Source organism: Olea europaea, unplaced genomic scaffold (assembly GCF_002742605.1).
Source record: "Olea europaea var. sylvestris unplaced genomic scaffold, O_europaea_v1 scaffold1919, whole genome shotgun sequence".
In the NCBI taxonomy this organism is placed as follows: domain Eukaryota; kingdom Viridiplantae; phylum Streptophyta; class Magnoliopsida; order Lamiales; family Oleaceae; genus Olea; species Olea europaea.
The window spans coordinates 183,293-199,172 of record NW_019237010.1 but is presented as its reverse complement, the minus strand read 5'-3'; the positions used below and the strand labels follow the sequence as shown (position 1 = coordinate 199,172).

Below are 15,880 nucleotides of genomic sequence, written 5' to 3'. Positions count from 1 at the left end.
CTATTCACATATTATGGCACGAAATTCTAATTATGTGCAATTAAAAGAATGGAATTAGTATTAACCAATTAAGGCATGAAATTTGCAGAAACCAATGGATTTGAGAGAAAAGATGAGTTGGGTACAGTTATTTGTTAATTGTATATCATATATATGGAATCAGTCAAAACAAAGATCTGGAATTGAAGCTTACACACAAAGAATATTGACCAATTAAACCAAAAAATTATAAGCATGTGTAGAACGTAAAGGGTTAATCTAAATATAAGGAGGGTATAGGAACATGAATTAATGCATATCAATTGATTTAACATAAATATAAAAATGCACGTGGATTGATGTAAAGGAAAAAAACATTAATTAATTCAAAGAGAGGTACAAAGAAAATATAATGATCGAGAAAGATGAGATCATGTATTGCAGATTAAACATATGTATATGTAAAATTCACGTGTTATCAAATTAATTTTGATATACGTGATAGATGACTATGGAAAAAAAATTATTATCTTCTAAGAGTTTCGTGCTGATAACGTGTTATAAAATGAGAGTCAAAGAGAATAGAGAAAACTCAATAAACTTTTTGTGTGTATTATTGAAAACCAAAGCCCTATATTTATAGGTAAGAATCAGGGATACAATGGTAATAATTTCTAGGGCTACAGGGGTACAAATGTCATTCACCAATAAACTTTAATCGACTTTCCATTTACAACATGACCTATAATATTTGTGATCTGTGACCTATAAATTTTTTTATTTGTGATTGAAAAATAATATGTAACCTAATTTTTTGATTTTTGACCAAAAAATAAGTTGCGGCTAATAATTTGATAAATTGCGACTAAAAATTAATCCCTTACTAATAAATTTTTGGACAATGCTACATTAACAAACTCACCTACAAAATGTTTGACAAACTCGACAAGTGGTGGCCCCTTATTGGAGGGGCGGATGTCCTGCCACTTGTCGAGTTTGTCAAAAATTTTGTACAATATTTTGTACATATATCATTATCCTAAATTTTTTTACTTGTGACGGATGAACAAATTTTAACTTACAAATTTTTTGAATTTGTGATCGTAAAATAATTTGTCACATAAAATTTCTAATTTGTGATAAAAGAATAATAAGTGACTAATTAAATTGTTAATTTGTGACCAAATTGTATAGATATGTGACATAAATATATTTTTAATAAAATAATTAATTAATTAATTAAATCATAAATAAATTTTAATAAAAATCTGATTTCTTAAATTTGAAACTTGTTTTCTTAAACTTGAAATATGTCATACTTAATTTCTTACATATGAAATTTTCCCTTTTACCATATACCCAGGCTCGATCCGAAAGCGATGCCAATGAGGCCTAGACCTCAAGCCCGAGACCATAGCGGGCCTAATTTTGGCCCCTTTTTTAATTAAAAAATGAGGCCAATCGATCCAAAACCAAATATCCAACAACTAAACAACAGTCCACAATCCATTTACCCTAAAATCTATGTACCCAACCCTACTTATATATCCAATATCCACAATCCATTTACCCAAAATTCCTAAAATCTGAAACTCAATCCAAGGACTACTCATTGTCGAAATATTGTCTCCACGAGTTAGGTCACTCCACCAGTCCGCCTCTGCCCGTCTGACGCCAGTCGCTTCGTACGCCGGTTCCCACAATCCGTTTACCCTTAATCTATTTACCAACCCAACTTATATATATCCAATTATCCACAATCCATTTACCCGAAATTCAATCCTTAAATTTTCCAAATCTGAAATTCAATCTCAGGGCCTGTAGTGCCTGCTCGTCGATCGAAGTCTCATCTTTGCAAGTCTGTCACTCCACCTCTGATGGGACCTGGGGTTAGAATTTTTATTAGATTGAGAATAGGGCAAAGTAAATTAGAGAATCAAGCGTTGCTGCAACTCCTGGTACTCATTGATATTGGGCATCGATTGACAGGACAGTAACTACACTTCTTTTGGAATTTTGAGGGATTTCATAGATTTGATTTTTCGTTGGTAAAAGACTTTGGTTCCTATTACTGTATTACCCTATACACGTTAACAATTTTCAGGCCCTTAAAGTATAGCAGAAGCCAGAATGGAAGATGAGATTCAGATTGGATCCTGTATTTCAAGAATTTATTCAAGCCAATAGCTTATATGTAAGTTGTCGCTTTTAGTTAAACTTGAAAAATGTAAAATCATTAGCATCAATATGATTTTTTTTTCCTTCTTTTAAATAGATAACTTAGATATTTAAATAATTACAGCTTAATGACTATTGGTCACTTGTATAGTTAGAAAATCCATTTTGCATCAGTGAATGAATTTTATAACTTAATTGAAGGAATTCATTCGGATAACTTCTTACAATGTGATAATGCCCTAAATTTAATTTTACTTAAATTTGATAATGTGTAAGTTAAAGTATCATGATTTTATTTAAATTTTTATTTCAGGCTCGTGAGTTGTGATGGTGGAATTCTCAAGGGTGTAATTCCATAATTTTCGTCGAAATTCCACTTCCCAAGTAAGTAATGGCTTGCCCTAACTTGTTATTGAAAAGATTGAAAATGTTTGAAGCCTTCTCGATTTATATAATTGCAGGCTGGTCGGCTTATATGATTGGTTATTGTAGGATGAATAATTGCACAGGCGCACGTAGTAACTAATTTATATTTACGTTGATTTCACTGGGGGTATAATACACCGTAGAATTTTACATTCACGTTGATTTTGTGGAGGGGCATTATACACCATAGAATTTTACATTTACGTTGATTTCGTCGGTGGCCTAATTTACGGATTTAACCTCAGGCCTCAACAATCACAGGACCGGCCCTGTTTCCAACCCTGCTGTGCTATGATATACACACTTCAAGCCTCATTCAAAGGTAATTTCTCCATTAAATATCTCTTTCTTGTCCTTTTCAAGCATCAAATTTGGTATGGAATTTGATTTGGTGTAAGATTTTTGGCCGCCCCCAATTTCTTCTTGTTTTCTAGCATCAAGATTTTACTGTATTATAATGTTATTCTCAATTTCCCATCTCATAATTGATTTAAAATGGATCTTTTTATTAGATTTTAGGGCCTAAACTAAAATTTAGGGCTTTACTGTTTTTGTCCAAAGTTCGATTCTTTACGTTAGTTAACTTTTCAATATTATGTTTTTTACGCTACAGGTAGCAGATTCGTGTTAGGGGATTACCGCATGATGCGATTTTAGTTTTGTGAATAATGGTATATTGTCGGAGAAGTGCAATGAATCATCGGTTTTGTGGTTGATATCGCCCGCACTGAAAATACTTCCTGGGTCCGCCCATGTCTATGACTATGAATGAAAGAATTTTTTTCAAAGAACGAAACTTTCCACACACAGACGCATGAATTTATATGTATATGACATGGTATGTGCTCAATGTAATATCAATCTTTTGATACCAAATTTTTATTTACATTTTCATTGAAGAGGAATTTTGAAAATTCAGTAAAACTAAATTTAGATGGGAAAACCTCCATTGTTTTTCTCAAATTTATGCCTCCTGAGAAGTCCCAAACCCGTTCAAAATCCTAGCCTCCATAAGCGATTCCGAACCCGAAGTTTCTGTAATGACAAAATTGAGGGGAAATGTGAAGAATTTGGAAGGAATCTGCAAAATACAGATGTAATTATTGCTCAAGAGATCTCCAAGGTTATTCAGACCCAGCCCAGATGGGAACAAACGCTTTTATCCGATATTCCGGGGGTGAATTTCATTGATCCTAATGTTTATAACGAGGTATTGAGGCAGCAGAAGAATGTGTTGTTATCGGCCCGATTCTATTATTGGGTCAGGTCTCAAAATGGATTCTTGTCGGATCCTGTTTCGTGTAACATGATTTTTAGTAGGCTTGTGGAGGCCAAGGCTGCAATAGCCGCAAAGAGTTTTCTTGAAGAAACTAAGTTTGAACCAGAACGAGGGTGTTTGGAGTCTTATATTGGGTGTCTTTTTGAAAACGGGTTGGTTGAGGAAGCCTTAGACTTATTTGAACAGTTAAAAATGGCAGGCCATTGTGTGTCGTTGAAGACATGGAATTCAGCTATGCTACAGTCAGTCAAAGCAACAAGAGTCGACATTGTGTGGAAATTGTATAGTGACATGCTGGAAAGTGAAGTTGTTGGTGATGTGGATACGATTGGATACTTAGTCCAAGCTTTTTGTATGGAAAACAAAGTTGCAGACGGCTACAAGCTTCTTCAACAAGTTTTGGCGGTGGGGCATGTTCCAAGCAATTCTGCATTCAATAAATTGATATCTGCATTTTGCAAGAGTGGTGATTATGCCAAAGTGTCTGCTCTTCTTCATACCATGATTGCGAAGAATTGCTCTCCAGATATACATACATATCAAGAAGTTATTCATGGTTTATGCAAAAGACGTATGAGGCATGAAGCTCTTCGAATTTTCAATAATCTGAAGGATAGAGGATATTTTCCAGATCAGGTCATGTATACAACAATTATACATGGTCTTTGTAAAATGAAATGGCTTGGAGATGCTCGGAAATTGTGGTTTGAGATGATTAATAAGGGAATCGTTCCCAATGAGCACACATATAATGTCTTAATTAATGGGTTGTGGAGGACTGGTGGTACTGAGGAAGCTGAGAAGCTTTACAAGAATATGTGTGAAAGAGGTTATGGAGATTCTATCGTGAGTTACAACACCATGTTTAATGGTCTTTGCTTAAATGGAAAATTAGACGAAGCTTGTGTCTTGTTCGACCAAATGGCTGAGAAAGGTATTGTTCCTGACACGATCACTTATAATTCTCTGATTCAAGGCTTCTGCAAGAGAGGGAAGATATCAGAGGGTAGATACTTTCTTAATCAGCTTCTAAAGCAGGGTTTACAGCCTTCAACTGCCTCGTATACCGTGTTAATCGAAAAACTTTGTGAGGCTGGAAATGTCGGGGAAGCTAAAGCATTCTGGAAAGATATGGTAGATAGGGGTGTGGAACCTGCAGTTTCTGCTTATGATGCAATGATACTTGGATTGAGTGAGCAAGGAAATGTTGCAGAAGGGATGGAGTGGTTAGGCTCTATGCTTAAGAGCAGGCTCAAACCACAGAAGCAGACATTTGAGAGACTTGTTCAATGTTTATCTGAGGCTGATAAGTTGAGTGATGCTTTATTTGTTTTAGATTATATGCTGAAAATGGGTTTTGTAGTAAGTGAATGTATTTTCCTTTCTTTGGTAAAGAAACTTTGCCAAGGTAATTCTTCTCATTTTGAGACGTGTTTTGGGAGAATTCTGGAAAGAAGTTGAGGTTCTTGAGACCTATAGATCTTTTACAACCTTTTGGTTTTGACAGAATTACTGAACAGGTATTATTCATAGTATACATTTTTCTTTCAAAGTCGACTTAACATCTGTACGAATAAATTTGATGACATTTCCAAAATTTTGGGTGTGATGGTATTATTACTTGGCTGATTTGATGTGATTTATAGCTTTCACCAATAATGTGCACAACCGTTGTGTCATATCTTTTTTTCCTAAAGTTTGTCTTTAAACGCATGTTATTTAAAGCTCAGTACATTTTCATGCCACTGAATGTTTTACATTGATGACTAAAATAGTTGGAGATTCTTGGCATGAAGTTCTTTGCCTTTAATCATTTGATGTTTCTTTGCTCTCTCTCTCTCAGTAAGTATAAAGATAGCCACTTGGAAATTGTATATTTCTGTGCATTTATGAATATGTTTTTGCTGCTTGGTGAGTTTTATACTTGAATCAACTACTATGATAAACATGCAAAAATCTTCTTTACTATGCAAGGGTTTATTTGATTTTTATGCCAATGTGAGTTTTGCAAAATTGTTGATGGCGAGCACCAGCCAAAATGTGCACCATGCTTAGAAACTCACTGGTTCTTTTAGGACCAGTTCTCTCCGGAACATCTGATCTTCAACCGGATAAAATAGAAGTGTCGCGTACATGGAAAACCAATCTCAACACTTGTGACTAGTTCATTTGGAAAACTTAGCACAAATATCATTGCAAAAACTTCAGATTAAACGTGCTATTGTTTGTAAGAATGGATTCACCATGCATTAAAAGTATATCCCCAGCATTTATGTTTTTAGATTCAAATTGATATACTATTCATAGGTCAAACATATTTAAAAAGATGATGTGCTCGACGTTTGGTCCTCGGGCTAACCTTTCGCTCCTCAACTAATACCTTCTTCAATTGTGGACAGCTTGTAATCAAGGTTGTAACTCCTGCTTCTACAATGCTAGGGCAAGAACGTATATTGCCGGTTTCCAGACTCCTAGCTATGTAGCCAAGACGTACATTTGTTATTTGATGACAGTTAGATATCACCAAATCCTTCACCTAGTGCCACCGTTCCCTTGTCCCCAGGTTTTGCAAAATATTCTTGGTATCAATCGACATATTGGTTAAATCCCGTCCTTGTAGCTGTCCTAATATCTTATCGTGCTTGGAAGAACTGGACCTATTATAAGTCGCACTCTTTACCAAGTAGAACTTGAAATGTTAGTAAATATACCAACTCTAACATTCAATTAAGCACCCACCAATTGATTTAAGGACCTTGACAAGAGTAGTGTTTTCTATGCTTCATTGATTGGTTATCATGGATTTGGAAGCAAAAGTAGAAACATTAATAAATATTTCTGATTTTGCAACTTTAGCTACAGGGCAAATAGGTAAGTTATGGAGGGCCATCGTTGAATTTTTTTATTTTTTATTTTTAAAGCTTAACGTAAAGCAATGTATTTGTGGCTCAAAATAATTGACTCGAGGGATAGAATTATACACCTACAGTTCCTATGATTGAAAATATAAAGTAGGAGAAATGGAAAAACAAGACATCTAAAAGATCTATCTGTTTCCTAAAATTCCCATTCCACTTACTCTCAGGTACAAGTACAACACATTAAAAAAAGAAGAAGAGGAAATTGTAAAAAATGTCCACTTTCACATTGTCATTTACAAAAATGTCCCAAATTTGTTTCCTGTCTATTTTGTTATAATTTAGATCAAAATACCTTTTATAATAGTTTCAATTTACAGTAGAAAAACAAATTTTTTCATATAATTAAAAATTCCCTTGACAAATAAAAGCTTGATGTATAACCTATACTGCATAGTTGAAAAGTGCTAATTTCAATCCAAGCATTAAATGATAAATTCTCCCTAGTAGTGTAAAGAATATTGTCAGATTTGCTTTGATTGTTTGTTGTTTCATATCTGTGTATTTCTATGTTTCTCAAAAAATTGAAATAGACAAAAAAATTTAAAATCAGAGGATGAAAATTCTTGTGTCACCAGTTCGAGTCCCTTCAGGGCCACTGAGATAAATATCCGGCCGTAAACTTCAGGGCCCGTGGGATTACTCGAGGTGCGCATAAGCTAGCAAGGACACCCACGGTCATTAAAAATAAATAAAAAATTCTTGTGTCAAAACTGGATTGATATTCAATCTTTGCCAAAAAGTTATGTATTCCCACCAGACAGAAGGCTTGAGGAGAATTCTTTTCATGTCTGCAAAAATGTTCCCGTAATCGACTTGGAAAAGGTCAAAGGCGATGACAGATCCTAGATAATTCAGGAGATTCTTAATGCAAGCTCAGGTTCATGCTGTATTTAACAAAAAACTACTAGTTGTGTGCTGTTAATGCAGGTGATCAACCATGGAGTTGCTGATAGTTCAATGGATGACACAATGAGCATATTTAAGGAGTTCTTTGGGATGCCAGCTGAGTTCAAGACGAGCTTTTACTCGTGTGACATCAATAAAAATTGCAGGATTCACTCGAGCACATGGAACTACAGTGCTGAAGAGGTTCATTATTGGAGAGAGAATTTCACTTATTTATGCTATTCTATCAAAGATCACATTTAACATTGGCCAGAAAGGCCAGCCAGATACCGGTACAACTTTATCTTTGTTTGCTTGATTTTGCATGTGTTGTGAAATAAAAAAAAGGTCGGGTTTGTTAGGTAACTGGGGATTTTGCAAAGAATTCATTCTCACTGGTACAACTTTATCTTCGTTGGCCACTATTTTTTTGCGAAGAATTCATTCTCAGCGGTGATATATCATAGAGTTCTAGCCGGTTTGAGTGCTTTAAATGCAGATTTTGGACCTGTGATTCAACCTCATAAGATTTTGGGAATTTCTCTCTTTTTGCTTTCAACTTATGTTTATATACTCGCCCTATAGCCTGTAAGGAAATTAGGTTTTCATCTCTCTTGCATTCTCCTGTAACTTCGCGTAGAGAAAAGCATACTCAAAATTAACTAAATTATTGTGAAAAATGAGGGGTTTTGATTGGATAAATACAGTCCTGCTGGACAGGTTAATACTGCAAATATTCAGGCAACTGGAGTCGTGGGAGAGCCGAGATGCCTGCTCTGTTGTGTGCAAGCGGTGGCTCAGTCTAGAGCATTTAAACCGTGAAACTATCTATATCAGCACCAGTGCCTACGTCAAGCTTCTATCCCGGCGGTTTGTTAGCGTTGAAGTTACCATATCAGTAAGTATCTGTTTGCATTTGGATAAGTCAATGAAAAGCTTTCCATCATTTTTGTTGTGTTTAATTTCGTTTGTATTGGTGGTATTCTTATGAATTTGATTTCAGGTTTCATATGCAGTCATTGTTGCATAGCTGATTAAAAAGATGGGACCATGTTACTTTTCTTTTCAATTGGCAAGAGTCAAGACAAGTGATGTAGTGGAATTTAATTGAAACGAAACGGAGGACAAGGGGTGCTCACGAAATGTTTGATTTCACACGAAACACCGGACTAAGATCAAAGTAATAATTGGATAAACTCCAACTTATCAATTTTCCATTAATCAAAAGCCTCTGCCGAGCCAATACCATACTTTTGTCGATTTAAAGGACTAAGGAGTTAAGTCTTTTGCCTAATTGAAGACAAAGATAATCATCCTCATAAAATCAGCTGCCTAAATAAGTCTAATGGCACAACCAAATGGGGATAAAGCAATTTAAAGGGAAACAATTTGTAAGCAGGAGCATAAAAGGAATATATGACCATAGCTTGCCAACTATTGAATTGCCATCTCTGTTGCACCACAAGTACAAAAAATGATGGCATCCAATGGAGAAAGTTACTGCAGTTCATTTGTTTGGTTGTATACTGAAAAATAAAATAAAATAAAATTGAGGCCTTTATTTTTTTCTTAATCTTCAGTGTTGATGTTAATTTGCGAGCTAGGCAATTATCAAGGTAGGCTGCTTCTAATTGTGCTAAAAAATAGCATTAGAAGTATAGAAGGCACTTGTGAGGGACAATGTTAGAAACGAAGGTCACACCACTCTGAATAGTCCTTCGTTGAATGGGTTTGCGATTACGATGTAAAAATAATACTACAACTGCATTGTGATTGGGCTGTTAATGGATTGAATTTTGATCCGAAGTCGATTCGAATAAGATGAAAGTAATGAGTGATGGATTTAGGTCTTAGTCCGATAACCCGATCACAATCCGAATACGATATCCATTAACTAAATGGAGCGAATATGGATATAAGTCAATTTGATCTGATAACAACTTGTTATAATAATAAAATATATTTGATATATTACCGCATAATTTATTACACATAATTTTTTCATTTTAAAACTTGTATCATATTTTATTACTTTTAATTTTAATGAAGAATGTCAAACCTATCAAATTTCAATATAAATTAATATATATTATAATAAATTTTGTATCGAGATTGAGAATCCCCTCTTTCCAATGAAAAAGAATGTGTAAAATATTTCGGATTGAATATCCAATAACATAACAAATCGAATATGGGATTAACAATTAGATATTGGTCAGATTATTGGATTGTATTGGATCCATAAATTATTCTTAGCGGATCGGATATGGGTAAATCCGGTCGATATCCGATCCATTTACAGCCTTTTGTGATATGGAAATATAAAAGCATGACAACTGAACACTGTAATATGAGACTGAATTTCAGTTATGAAAGGAGGAAAAGATCTTTAACTAAAATTTGGGAAGAGTTAATTTAATTATTTATTTTTGAGGGTTGGGGTGGATGAGATATTTAGAGGAAACAACCATATTAGTACCTATCTCCAGGTAACCAGCACAACTACTGGCCCTTAGGTCTTGCTTGGCAATATTGTTGAAGAACCATTCTGGGAAGATATTTAATTTTCTTTAATACTGCATTTATTTAAATCAGTTTTGGTACTGTTTTTCTCCGTTTTTAGATATTATTCTGCTTGCAATGCATTTTTCTGACTTAGTGGTTAGCATTATTCATAGTTATGTAAGTTCATAATCGTGTTATACAATGACAAATAGCACTTGAGGGTTTGAAAAAGTTAATGAGATGTAATGAGCATTTTTGGATCCTATATCATGCACTCTTTATATTCCCTAATACGATAGGAAATAAAGAATGCTCTTGTTTGCACATTTATTAAAATGTTTTAGAAAACAATGACAGAAGCACAATGTTGGTATTTCTGTTTTTTCTTCTGTTTAATAGTTTAATGAAACAGTTCACTAAGATTTCTTTAACCAAGACAGAACATGTTTTCAGTTTATCAACAAATGAACGCTAATGTCGTGAAAAGCTAGAAAAATTTCCCAATATCTTTCTGGAGACGTCTTCTCAAGTAGTTATTTGTGTTTCCTTTTACCCTTGACCGTCGAAATTGGCTCCAAATGTCCACTATTGGTAGTTCAAATCTATTATTGATAGGAAAATTAGTAAACATGAAGTATTGCAAACCATAACCATAGACGTCATTAACTAAATATTAATAGACAGATGGTAGTTTTCTTAGACTGCCTACTGTTGTTTCAGGAAATGAAAATACATTCTTGTTCAAAACCTTTTGTTTCCTTACAAATGTAATCGAGATGAAAAGCATGTATCAAGAGGTTGTCACAAAATGTTTGAAGTTATTCATTGCAGAGAAGAATACCTACTATCCGTAATAAGAGGACGAGATCTGATAAATTCAAATTACCAAATGAGCCAATTCTAGAGAGTTTTTGATATTTATGTCATTGCTGTCAGAACCAGACCGTACCGGCTGGTTTGAGTGGAAAAACTAGAAATCTGTTCAGTTATTTGTAAAAATTTGAAAAGTTAGTATTTGTTAAAACAAGCGAAGGATCGACAGTTTACAGTCTTGTTCACATGGAAAACTGGTAGATTTACCCTGTGAAGCGGCCTGTTCACCCCAATGTTTTGTATGTTTTTAATGTCTTGCCCCTTGTTTGACCTCGTTCGATTTTTCGGCCATTACCCCCTTTACCTTTCCCCGTTGATGCCTTGGCTGGTTTTTTTTTTTTTTTTTAAACATTGGTTTAGATTCAAAGTCTAGGATTGATGCTTTCACTGTTTGTCAGCAAGCGATGGCTTAGTCTTGAGAGGCTTAGCCATGTGGCCATCATGACAGGCAGGTCTAACAAGATTGATGCAATAGTTAAATTACTAGTTAGAGGATGTGAATTCCCAGAGTGTAAACATTAACAATCTCCCCATTCTCCTTAGCAAATTGGTAAGTTTGTAGTTACACATGTAAACTTCTCTCCAAGATAAAAATTGACCTTTTCGGATTTAAGTGCGTAGTATTGGGAATTTACTAACACTTTAATTGACAAAAGATGGAGGTATGATGATATGAGGTAAATAATTTTTGGATTTGGATGTGATGATGCAAATTACTCGTTTGGATGGAAATTTCTATTTTAGCTAAGATCGTTGAAAACCTGTTTACAATATTTTCTTCCATTTCTGTAACATTTTCTGAAAATTTAGCAATTATTGAACATTTTAAAGATTGTGCATTGCATTTGAAGATCTAGTTGTTAACTCCTTAGGTTAATAGTTATTTGAGAATGGATTCATTTTTTCCTTATCTCGGAAATGGGAATCTGAGAAGATTACTTCAGTTGTTGGATTCTCTAATTTGTATCTATATATCAAAATGACTTCTCCTTGAGGTAGTTTAATCTATCTACTTGCTTCATATGTATTATTAAAAAAATTTGCAAAAAATAATTGTATACTATTGGGGCATTTGTAGATTTGCTTGTTTATATTCAATTGAAAATTTCAATTTATTGTAACAGTGTTAGAATTTGGAAGTCCACGCTCTTACTTTATCTTGGTAGTGTTGCATGTAATTATTGTAGAGCTACTATTAAGTTACATTCTTATTGGCCCGTTAGATCTCTTGCTGGAATCATGTGTTTAAATGTGTCCTTCATTGCTCATGATACAGGGGAGAGCATATCATTTTAATCAATTTGCTCTCAGTGGTGAAAGTGTGTCTGAAGAAAATGGGATGAGAAAGTGTTGTTTTCCAGATTCTGTATTGGCTGCTGTTAGAGATGGCTTTACCAAACTTGAGATTTTGAGGTTGATGTGGTTTCCTGATGCAATACATGTAGGGCTAATATCTATTGCTGAGAAATGTAAATTGCTCGTGTCTTTGCAATTAGAGGTAATTGCCCATTATTTTAATTGTACTTACATTCTACAGTCTAAACTATCATTGAGCAGTATTAATCAATGAAGAACATATGCATTGCATGTGAATGTAGATTATCAATCGAGCTTTTCTACTTGCATGTTTTTCTTCAGCTTAGGTGACTGTTTGGTAGCAAGATCTAGAATCCTTTTGCATATTTTCTTATGCTGTGTTATTGGGGAAGTTGCATGGAATGGTTATTGGGAGTAAATCTATGAGGGAAATTGGGTTTCTCTTGCTTGATTGGAGGGTAAGTTTTCGAAGGGATGAAAAAAGTGGATCAAAAGGGTTTTTTCCTTTATTTTATTAACTTAAATCAAATCACGTTGGATAGAAAGTCCCTTCCCATCTTTCTTTTTATGTTACTACACCAAACTTACCCTCATGGAGAAAACATAGCTTTAGGTATGTTGTTAATTTGGATTCTTATTATATATTGATCTAGTTTAGAAGTTGCGTAAGATTAACGTATGATTGCTGCTTATTTTAAATGCTATGCTTAAGTAAGCTTTTGTTACACCCTCTTAAAGGAATTCCATGGTGAAGATGAAGCTCTAGCTGCTATTGGGAAGTATTGTTCTTGACTTGAAGATCTGAATTTGTGGGTTTGATTAGTTGGACCTTGGTTGTGGGAATCACTTTGTCTTTATTCCTTTGAAAGTCTTATGGATGTCTCAATAGAAGCAGTGGATTTCACTGCCAATCCCTTGAAAGTTGAAACCTTATCAGTAGCTTCAGAGTTTATCCACAACAAAGGCTGTGGTACTAGGGAAGTTGGAATGGTTTGTAGTAGTGGAAAGCTATTGGGAAATTGGGTTTCCTTTGCTTGATTGGAGGGTAAGGTTTCCATGGGACTAAAAAAAGTGAATTTAAAAGTTTATTTTTCTTTAATTTTTGCCCCACATATATCAAATCTCATTGGATAGGAAGTCCCCGCCCCCCCGCCCCCCCATATCTTGTTCGGTTCCACCCATCTTCCCCTCTTACCAAACATTGCCTTACGTCTCTTGTCAATTTTGGATTCTGCAAAATTTTTTATTATATATTGATTTAGTTTAGAAGTAATGTATGACTAGCTTATGATTGCTGCTTATTTTAAATGCTATGCCTAAGTAAGCTTTTGTTACGCAATCTTCTTAAAGGAGTGTCATCTTGACGATGAAGCTCTAGCTGCTATTGGGAAATATTGTTCTCGACTTGAAGATATAAATTTGCGGGATTGTGTAGGTTTGACCGATGCTGGATTGTTTCAGTTAGCCGTTGGTTGTGGGAGAACTTTGAAATCACTTGGTGTTGCTTCCTGTGAAAGTCTTACTGATATCTCATTAGAAGCAGTGGGAATTCATTGCCCATCTCTTCAATCCTTATCATTGGTTTCAAGTTCTATCGACAACAAAGGCTTGCTCTCTGTAGCAGTAGGATGTTGTCTACTAAAATCTCTGAAGGTACAATTCGAAAATATGATGGGCGAGGCTTTGCAAGCTGTTGGAAGTTTTAGCTTACTGCTGGAGTTTTTATCTCTATGCCACTGTGCGAAATTGACAGACAGGTTAATTATCTTTTGTGATTTAGAAACACGGAATTCATTACCTGTTTGAAATTCTTATGCTACTGGTTTTAATATTCTGTTGACATCGGTACTTTGTTCTATTAAGTAAAGAAGCTTTGATTCCATTCACTTAGGTCATTCTTCCTGTGTTGACATGGCTTAATTTTGGAGGCCTATAAGAAATAATTTCAGTTCAACCACCAAGCATTTTAGCATTTGTAGTGGCTCCACTGTTACACTTCCGGTTTGTTACATTTATGGACCTCCATTGTTTGTTCTCTGAAACTATTGTCAATGTAATTTTATGGAGGTCTTTCTTTTCACTGTGGTGCACAAATGCAATTTGCATTTTTTATTAACTCGTTCTTTTTTTTTTTTTTTTTTTTTGGGGTTTAAAATTTAAAAAATTGTGGGGTTTTTTTGTCGATTGCGTGTGATTAATGCATTTATGGGAGTCCATGTGATAGATTGGTTGTATTTTTAAAGTAGAACGACTTTTATCTTTATCTGCATTATCCAGTGGTGATTTATATGTTATTTCTTTTTGTTCTTTCTAATTCTCTTCTTTTGTTTTAGGTGTGGGATTGGAGAAAGGAAAAATGGATGAATATTTCTGCTAGTTCACTAATATCATCTTTCCTTCACACATATGTAGGAGCCTTTGCGCTATAGGGAAAGGATATAAGAAGTTGAAAAAACTTAGCCTAGAGTATTGCTTACTTCTGCATGACATGGGTTTGGATTCTGTTGCTAGGTTGCGCAGAGCTTTAGCTCCTTAATGTCAATGGTTGCAACAATATTGCAACAGGCGGACTGAATTCCATTGGAAAAGCTTGCACGTAAGCAGCTTGACAGCCTCTTTACTTGCCACACAATATTTTCTTTTCATTATTTTTTCGGATACTGGTCTGGGTTGTGAAGCCTCCCCTTCCCTTGTTACCTCCCAATGAACCTACAATTATCACTTCCAACTCTTTGTTCCGACATTACTGTTACATGTTATGATTGGGGGTCTTGGACTGCTCAATGCGGTGGCCTTTCTAAGTTAGACTTGCTGCTCGAGGTTTCCGCAAATGGAAAATGATGCGTTATGTGAAATTCGCATTGGCTGCAGGTACTTGCAATCTCTTCATTTGGTTTACTGCTCAGGTATTATGGACAAAATGTTATGTGATATAGCAAGAGGGTGCGGAACTTGAAGAAGCTCCATATTCGCAATTGCGAACAGGTACTCCACGCATTATGGGAAGTCTGAGCATCACAGAGCGCACTGGTTTAACACATCCTCTAGCTCTTTTTTTTTTTTTGATAGGTAACATATCCTCTAGCTCTATTGTTTGTAATTAATTGGGATATATTTCTGATTAATTTGTCTATGTTTTGCCTCTTTAATTGGACTGTAACTGGTGACACAAGTGGCTAAACTCTCTTTGCGAACTACTAATTGTAGTTGTTGTCAATTATTACACTAGGCATCTTCAAGCCTTTGGCTGTTAAGACTTAATGGGACTTGTTCAAAATTTTCATGTGAAACATAATTCATTTAACTTTATAATAAACTTCATGATTTCAGTTCATGTCCAGTCTTTCAAGCATTTTGCATTCATCCAGTTGAAAACTATTGTTTTTCCATGCTTGCATAGATTCTTTTGATGTTCAAACCACACTATAAGATAAAAGGATCTTATAGTCAGCATGTGAATTCAAAAATATTCGTTTTTTTTTTTTTTTGTCAAATAGATTTTCTATGAGTTCTGTCT

The 15,880-nt window shown here is 34.8% G+C and overlaps 2 protein-coding genes across 6 annotated transcripts; both read left to right on the top strand.

Annotated features, from left to right (window-relative positions):
* The first annotated feature begins 2,072 nt into the window (after positions 1 to 2,072).
* On the top strand, positions 2,073 to 5,482 carry LOC111379013 (pentatricopeptide repeat-containing protein At5g18950). 2 transcript variants are annotated; one of them, XM_023002320.1, is made up of 4 exons: positions 2,073 to 2,173; positions 2,471 to 2,541; positions 2,845 to 2,905; positions 3,197 to 5,482. In XM_023002320.1, the coding sequence occupies exon 4, from the start codon at positions 3,518 to 3,520 to the stop codon at positions 5,321 to 5,323; it is 1,806 nt and encodes a 601-aa protein (XP_022858088.1). In that variant the 5' UTR covers positions 2,073 to 2,173; positions 2,471 to 2,541; positions 2,845 to 2,905; positions 3,197 to 3,517; the 3' UTR covers positions 5,324 to 5,482. The 2 variants fall into 2 exon arrangements, with proteins under 2 accessions (XP_022858088.1, XP_022858087.1); XM_023002319.1 differs by having other exon boundaries at positions 2,829 to 2,905.
* Positions 5,483 to 5,619: 137 nt separating this feature from the next.
* On the top strand, positions 5,620 to 15,809 carry LOC111379014 (F-box/LRR-repeat protein 4-like). 4 transcript variants are annotated; one of them, XR_002699949.1, is made up of 5 exons: positions 5,620 to 8,566; positions 12,323 to 12,544; positions 13,714 to 14,016; positions 14,697 to 15,234; positions 15,349 to 15,809. XR_002699949.1 is itself a non-coding variant. In XM_023002321.1 (4 exons), the coding sequence occupies exons 1-4, from the start codon at positions 8,348 to 8,350 to the stop codon at positions 14,897 to 14,899; spliced, it is 972 nt and encodes a 323-aa protein (XP_022858089.1). In that variant the 5' UTR covers positions 5,620 to 8,347; the 3' UTR covers positions 14,900 to 15,809. The 4 variants fall into 4 exon arrangements, 1 of the variants encoding a protein (XP_022858089.1); XR_002699947.1 differs by having other exon boundaries at positions 13,714 to 14,120; positions 14,776 to 14,959; positions 15,235 to 15,809; XR_002699948.1 differs by having other exon boundaries at positions 13,714 to 14,120; positions 14,697 to 14,959; positions 15,235 to 15,809.
* The last annotated feature ends 71 nt before the right edge of the window (positions 15,810 to 15,880 follow it).